The sequence below is a fragment of the Hyla sarda genome, chromosome 10, assembly GCF_029499605.1.
Source record: "Hyla sarda isolate aHylSar1 chromosome 10, aHylSar1.hap1, whole genome shotgun sequence".
In the NCBI taxonomy this organism is placed as follows: domain Eukaryota; kingdom Metazoa; phylum Chordata; class Amphibia; order Anura; family Hylidae; genus Hyla; species Hyla sarda.
In genome coordinates, this window is record NC_079198.1 from 98,656,151 (window position 1) to 98,664,193 (window position 8,043).

Genomic DNA, 8,043 nt, shown 5'->3' on the forward strand with positions numbered 1-8,043 from the left:
GCAGTAATGATAGCAGGGTGCCGCAGCGACGATCCCCAGCAGCGGGACCGCCGCGATCTGACATCTTATCCCCTATCCTTTGGATAGGGGATAACATGGGGCAAAAATGTAGGCCCTTGATCCCTGGGATTAAACACACCAGGATGTAAATGTACTTAGAGCATTAGGTGACTTTGAAGCGGGTACATAGTGGGGAGTGTTGGCTGCTATCTGTAGCCAGACATTCATTGCTAATGTCAGAGTGGCAATCCCGCAGTTCCCCATCATTAACCCTTTAGATGTGGTGATCAATGGCGATCACGGCATCTATAGCCTTAAATCATAGATGACGGTTAGCTGAGGGGGCGAACACGGTGGGCCGATGAGCTAAAATGGTGGCATGACAGAGGGTCCCCTTACCTGCCTCCAGAATGCAGATTTACTTGCAGTGGAGCACAAATCTCACTGTATAATGCTATGCAATAGGCAAAGCAGTATACAGTGACTGCAATCCAGTGATTGTATATAAAAATCTCCTAGGAGGATTTAAAAAGTGTGAAATAAAAAATAAAAAAAGTTTTTAAATAATTAGAGCCCCTCCCCTAATAAAAAATAAAATAAGCCTTCTTTTCCGATCCCCAAAGAAATTTATAAAAACAATAAACATATTTGGTATCACTGCGTGCATAATTGTCCAAGCTATTAATGTTTCCCGCGTAGAAATAACAAACGCCAAAAATACAGATTTTTGGTCACATCATATATCAGAAAAAAATTGATAAAAAAAAGATAAAAAAGTAAAATGGGGTTGTCATATCAATTTCACCACACATACAATCATTATTTTTTTTTTTTTTTAGTTTCAAACGAAAATGCAAAAATGAAAATCAGCTGTGTCTATAAGGCCAAAATGGGCTGTGTACTTAAAGGGGTAGTCCAGTGGTGAAAAACTTATCCCCTATCCTAAGGAAAAGGGATAAGTTTGAGATCGCGGGGGGTCCGACCGTTGGGGCCCCCTGCGATCTCTCTGTACGGGGGCCAGGCTCTCCAGCCAGATAGTGGGTGTCGACCTCCGCACGAAGCGACGGCTGACACGCCCCCTCAATACATCTCTATGGCAGAGCCGGAGATTGCTGAAGGCAGCGCTTCGGCTCTGCGATAGAGTTGTATTGAGGGGGCGTGTCGGCCGCCGCTTCGTGCGGAGGTCGACACGCCCCCTTCCCGCGGGCTGTCGGGGCTCCGTACAGGAGATCGCAGGGGGCCCCAGCGGTCAGACCCCCCGCGATCTTAAACTTATCCCCTATCCTTAGGATAGGGGATAAGTTGTTCACCACTGGACTACTCCTTTAAAGGGGTATTCCACTGGCCAGCGTTTGGAACATTTAGTTCCAAACACTGTGTGCACGTGCTGTGGGGGTCGGCCACGCCCCCTCGTGACGACACACCATGCCCCCCCATGCAAGTCTATGGGAAGGGAGGGGCACACCCCCTCCAATAGACCTGCATTGAGGGGACAAGGCTGACCCCTGCAGCATTTACAAAGCGTTCAGAATGTAATGATCTGATTCCACAGAATAATTTCCCCTTCCCGTACGGGGTCCCGGCATTGCCGTGGTTCTGCGTGGCTAATGCTTGTGTCGTCGCCCTCACTGAGGTCAGCGACACGCCCCCTCTATACAGCTATATGGGAGAGAAGGGTATGCATGAACGCTGCATCTCAGCCTCTCCCATAGAAATACATGGAGGGGGCGTGTCCCGGTCGTGGCATCATGCTGCGGCCATCATGCCTCCTGCACAGGAGAGCCGCGGCAGGGCCAGGGCCCCGTACAGGAGATCACAAGCGCGATCAGACACTTATCCCCGATCCTGCAGATAGGGGATAAATGTCTACGGCAGCAGATTTCCTTTAAGGGGTTAAGTATTTTGCAAGAACTAATGTAACATGGGTAGCAGTAACCCAGCAATTGTGTGTCTTGTATAAATAAGAGATAGCTTCCTGCTGCGGAGTGCCAGGCCGAGCACACCTGTGTACACGAGGCTTCTGCATGTTCTATAATTAGTGGCCTGGAATGTTTTATGGATCCCTCCTTGGATGCGGAACTTCGCTACCCAACCCTTGTAATTTGTTACAAATATTATCAGCAGAAAATAGACATCAGTAGTAATGGGGCAATAATCTAGTGGGTCAGGTTATGTAAGGTACTAAGCATGTCTCCTGTAGTATTGGAAGATATCATTTAATGATACAGATGTGTAACCAACAATATAAGAAAACCCGATATTATTAAAGCAGACACGACAACAAGGGTCACCAAGAGAATTTACCAGCGGCAATGCTAATGGCACAGCAAGGATTACATACCTTCCATTGTAGATATTTCCAGCTATGACTTGTGAGGGACTTCAACACACAAGCTTTATGCGCAAGGGTATCCCCGACCCAGAACATGCCGATATGTATTCCTATAGACCAGTGTTTCCCAACCAGCGTGCCTCCAGCTGTTGCAAATCTACAACTCCCAGCATGCCCGGACAGCCTTTGGCTGTCCGGGCATGTTGGGAGTTGTAGTTTTGCAGCACCTTGGTTGGAAAACACTGCAATAGAGAAATGCGTCGTGCCATATTTTCATACAGTGGCATTACAGCTTGGCCCCTCAGTTGGTGGATATTATTAATGGCTATATGGTGGGATATATGGCACTTTCTAAATTCACCTTCATGCCAGCGCGTCCTGAGCACCGGGAATAACTGGAGTTAATGTTCACCTCCACTTGGCTGCCATATCGTCGCAAGCCCGGAGGCCCTATCCACTGTATTCCTCCATAGACCTCAGGACCGGCAGCCTATTTGCCAGGGCATGTGTATGGGAACTAAAACCATCCTTATAGGTACCCAGCACCATCTATCTAAACAATATAATGCCAAGTATAGGTCATCTCAGCTATAAGCTCAGCTAAAAGTCCACCTAAAATACGATATATCTCTATGGACTACCTGCATAAAGTGATCAACATATACATATGATTCCTCCTCATGATAGGGGAATCTTGAAACACATGCTATACCTCCCTGCTGTACACCTAGCTTTACACTAACATGGAAGAAGAGAGAGAGGCACTTATCTACTGTGTACCCCTACTTCTCTAACCTGAATTCCCTGATGAGTTGTGCCGCAGAGTAATGGACACAACGAACTGCGTTGGATGTTGATCATTTAATTGTTTATACCAATTGGTCTATGTTACGTTTATACCATTTTTGTGTTGTATGCACCTGACTCACGCGGTGATTAGTGTTGAGCGGCATAGGCCATATTCGAATTCGCGAATATTCGCAAATATATGGACGAATATTCGTCATATATTCGCGAATATTCGCATATTCGTAATATTCTCGATTTATTTGCGCATATGCGAAAATTAACATATGCGAAAATTAGCATATACCTTAATTAACATAAGTGAAAATGCGCATATGCGAAAATTAGTAAAACTTTGCACGCCGATCTCACAAAGTAGTATTAGAGCCTTCTTTACACCACACAAGCTGGAAGCAGAAAGGGATGATCACTGTGATGTGTACTGTGAAAAAAAATAATAAAGTAAAAAAAATAGTGCTATATTCGCGAATAAAATTTGCATTGCGAATATTCGCGAGCAACACTAGCGGTGATCTCTGGAGGTATTGTCTAACAGATATCTGCCACAGTGCATCATTCCCCATACCTACCTCTATCCCATCCTTAAAGGGGTACTCGGTCCCTAGACATCTTATCCCCTATCCAAAGGATAGGGGATAAGATGTCAGATTGTCGGGGTCCCGCTGCTGGGGACCCCGGGGATCGCTGCTGCAGCACCCCGCTATCATTACTGCGCAGAGCAAGATCTCTCTGCACGTAATGACGGGGAATACAGGGGCCGGAGCATCGTTACGTCACGGCCCCCCCCCGTCAATACAAGTCTATGGGAGGGGGCGTGACGCCCCCTGCCATAGACTTGCATTAAGGGGACGGGCCGTGGTGTCATGAGGGGCGGAGCCATGACATCACCCTGCTCTGGCCTCTGTATCGCCCGTCATTATGCACAGAGCGAACTCGCTCTGTCCAGTAATGATGGCGGGGTGCCGCAGCGGCAATCCCCGGGGTCCCCAGCAGCGGGACCGCGGCGATCTAACATCTTATCCCCTATCCTTTGGATAGGGGATAAGATGCCAGGGGCGGAGTACCCCTTTAAGACATAGGGTGAGATAGGAGGATCCGGATGTGGGCGGGCTCTCTGTAGGAAGGCCTCCCTGCATTAATAGATAGGGGGTCTGTTGACCAGCAGGGTCAGCTCTCTAGGCAAGCATAAGTGGGCCAATATCCAGGCTAACCGCTTAATGATTGTTTATCTATTATAAATTGTTTATGTTCATTTTATTGTATCTTTAATAAAAGCTATGTTTTATGAAATCTGCGGAGCTCCTATTATACTATAAATTAGTTACACAGATCCCACATTCACCAATACTTACCTATGCCACTAAATTCACTTTGGGGAGATTTACTAAGCATTGTGGGAGATTTATCTGACCTTGTGCAAAGGAATAGCGGTGCAGTTGCCCATAGCAACCAGATTACAGTTTTCATATTTACAAAGGCCTTTTTTTAAAAACGAAAGCTGCAATCTGATTGGTTGCTATGGGCAACAGCTTCACTGTTCCTATCATAAGGTTTGGTAAATCTCCCCCATTGTCCCAGGCGTATGGGGCAAATAAAATGACGTGCAATGCGCCAAATTATCTGTGTTTAAGATATCTTTTATACCTCCCTTGGTACTTTCAAACAGTATACAGAGGTAAGGGGCATGAGGTGTACAACGTGACAGATTTATTCAAGATACATACCATTGTTTTGGTTGAAAATAATGAGGAAGTCAAAGGCAACCAAGAGTGAGTGTAAGGGAAAGTGTGCAAGGTGGCTAGCAAGATGCCCCAAATATATCACACACCGTGCCTCCGTGCGAAATGTCACGCTAAATTTAAAGTGGACCCGTCAGCAGCTGAGAGAGGTAAAACTATTCTGCCTGCTTGAATATTACTCTAGTTGATGTGATGCTCCATTGTTATTAACCATTATACGGCTCTTATGTGGTTCTATTTACTATGAAGTTGATTTTGCTTCTTTTTGCTGTTATTGATGTGCCTTTTCTTCATTGTTTGGATTTCTGTTTATGATAAATACTTTTACAAAAATTTACAGTTGAAGAAAAAAAATGAAAAAAATAAAAGAGAGAGGTAAAACTAAGCCTATGGGCAAATAGGGCTTTGATAATGACCAAACCCCAGGGCTGAAGCCCGGGGTAAAACACCCCTATAGAGAAAACCCCTAAAACGTAACTTTTAATGTGGTCACTGTTAAAAGGTTTTGTTCCCAGAAAAAGATATATAAAACTGATGCCAGAACGGAACTAGATATCACAATATATATATATATATATATATATATATATATATATTCTGTATGGAACTGCAGTTGCCTCTATATTGCTATTCCATTCTGGAAATAACTTAAAACACTCTATTGCCGCCCTCTACATGTTTTGCCGATACAAGGGCGTCATCAGAGGGCCCCTTACTGCCCTTGGGTAATTGCGTTTTACAAATTGGGCTTTCAAGCGCCAAGAAACAAGCCTGTTTATTGAAGGGGTTATCAAGGATTAGAAAGATACTAAGATAAAATGATATAAAAATATATAGTTCACACCAGTGCCTCAAAGGTATACGAGATGTGAGAATATAGGGTGAAAAAATTGGAGATAGAATGAGTAGTCCTATATGGCCTTTTTAACCCTTTTCAGCCACCAGACATCCCCAATGTGAACTGTTCTCTATCCTTATATCAAGCCCATCACAAGGACGCTACTACGATCCATTTTCTGCTGAACCACATCCACCACTCAATATATTGGACCGCATTTTGGCCATCCACACATCTGTTCTATCCGATACAAGCTGAGCAGCCCTCGCTCCAGGAATTCTTCACCACTCATGCAGCTACGTCAAAAGTCTGCCAGCTGCGCTGCCGGCGCGACTACCCGGTGATCATCTCTCACTTTCAACTCATCTCTGAAACCGCTCACGCGGTTACTGCGCTGGGGGCGCACACCATCGTGTCTTGCTGACAATCCTTCTTGCACGAACAGGCCGGCCGAGAGGCTGGAGCCGAGCTCCTAGGTCTGAGCTCTATATCGCATACATCTCCCTGGATCACAGCACTGTTCATGTGACTATTATTCCTATTGACTTTTAACACTATCGAAAGTGGTTTACAGCATATGGGCGCTTTATTATAATGGCATATGGACACTTAACTCTGATATTACCATTGGGGAAACAGTACAGTGGTCCCTCAAGTTACAATATTAATCGGTTCCAGGATGACCATTGTATGTTGAAGCCATTGTATGTTGAGACCATAACTCTATGGAAACCTGGTAATTGGTTCTAAAGGCCCAAAATGTCATCCAAAAATAAGAAAAAGTGAGGATTAAAGAAAAATAAGTAGATAACTAATACAGATAAAGCAAGTTCTTAAAGGGTAGCTCCCACCATCCTATTTTTTTTTTGCTAGCCCGTTCGCGCCCCCCCCCCCCTGCTACGGCACTAGCCCGTTCCCGTCCCGCATACCCTGTTCTCTCATTACACTTGTAGTTACTGCAGAGTCCGGCAGCGGGCGTGCAGGGACAGCGGCGGCGGCGATGTGCGGGAGGAGTGGCCTCCCAGCCAGTGGCCGGGGAGCCAATGCGCTCGCTCCCCACTGTCTGATTGACAGGCAGGGAGCGAGTGCAGCCTAACTGAAAAAGGACTGATTGCCACTCCAAAATCAGTCCTTTTTCAGTAGCCGGTTTTTAAATGTAAATTAAACCTTTTTAATGAAAAAAAAAATAATAAAAGTATATTAGAGATATGTTGTAGTACATAAGTACTACAACATATCAAAAAATAAAGTTGGTGACAGTTCCCATTTAAATATAAAAGTAAGAAAGATCTGCTGGGAGCTGTAAATCACTGTCTATGTCAGTGTTTCCCAAGCAGGGAGCCTCCAGCAGTTGCAAAACTACAACTCCCAGCATGCCCGGACAGCCTTTGGCTGTCCGGGCATGCTGGGAGTTGTAGTTTTGCAACAGCTGGGGGCACCCTGCTTGGGAAACACTGGTCTATGTAGAGGACAGGAGCTTCTTCAGGGTCCTGTACAGTATACAGTGTCCTAAAAAAGTAACATGGAGCTGCCCTCACCTGGTGTCCAAAGGAGCAGTTAACCCTGGTACAGGTAAAGAGTAGTACAGGACATGTAATACCCCCCTGTACTGTAGGGGGTGCTACCAAACAGTCAGTCAGTGCATACGCTTCAGTAACACAGGTGTTTTACCAGTGAAATATACATTCTGATTGGTCAGTTCTTCCAGCTATTGACACGTTTCACAGATCTGGACTGTCTGTAGAATTGTATGTTGAGTCTGGTTTCAACTTACAATGGTCCAGAAAAGACCATTGTATGTTGAAACTATTGTATGTTGAGGCCATTGTAGGTTGAGGGATCACTGTATTGAGGTGGTCACATTCCATTTTATTTTAATTTGTGCTATTTATTTATTTATTTTTTGAGTCTGCCGCAAGGGCCCTACGACAGTTCTCATATTATGCATTATATATATTATTCAATATTAAAATATTATTTTTATACATTTATTCTGATGATTCATATTAGCCTACTCATCTATTTTTTCACACTATATTCTCACATCTCATACACCTTTGAGGCACTGGTTTAAATTATATATTTTATATAATTTTATCTCTTATATATTTTATCTCGTATATTATAGACCTATTGAGGTTGTAGGTAACACCAGCTACCTTGGGTATATCTTTCACCACAGTGAGCTACACTATTCCTTTTTTTTGTTTCCAGGATTAGAAAAATGCCTGCTTAAGAAGTACCTGTCACCAAATAAACTTTTCTAAACACTTCTCCCACCCTTAAAAAAAATTTTCGGAGCTATAAAAATCTCTGGATTATGCCTT

At 44.3% G+C, this 8,043-nt stretch overlaps 1 protein-coding gene across 4 annotated transcripts in view; it reads right to left on the reverse strand.

Annotated features, from left to right (window-relative positions):
* The window catches only part of SLC2A5 (solute carrier family 2 member 5), a 72,697-nt gene extending 66,024 nt beyond the window's left edge, over positions 1-6,673 (reverse strand). For 2 of the 4 annotated variants that reach the window (XM_056542982.1, XM_056542979.1), the window contains exon 1: positions 4,492-4,598. In XM_056542982.1, the coding sequence (XP_056398957.1) occupies positions 4,492-4,531 (40 nt within the window). In that variant the 5' untranslated portion in view covers positions 4,532-4,598. Of the gene's footprint in view, positions 1-4,491; positions 4,599-4,863; positions 5,085-6,645 lie in introns of those variants that run through there. The other 2 variants (XM_056542981.1, XM_056542983.1) reach the window with 2 other exon arrangements.
* Positions 6,674-8,043: the final 1,370 nt, after the last annotated feature.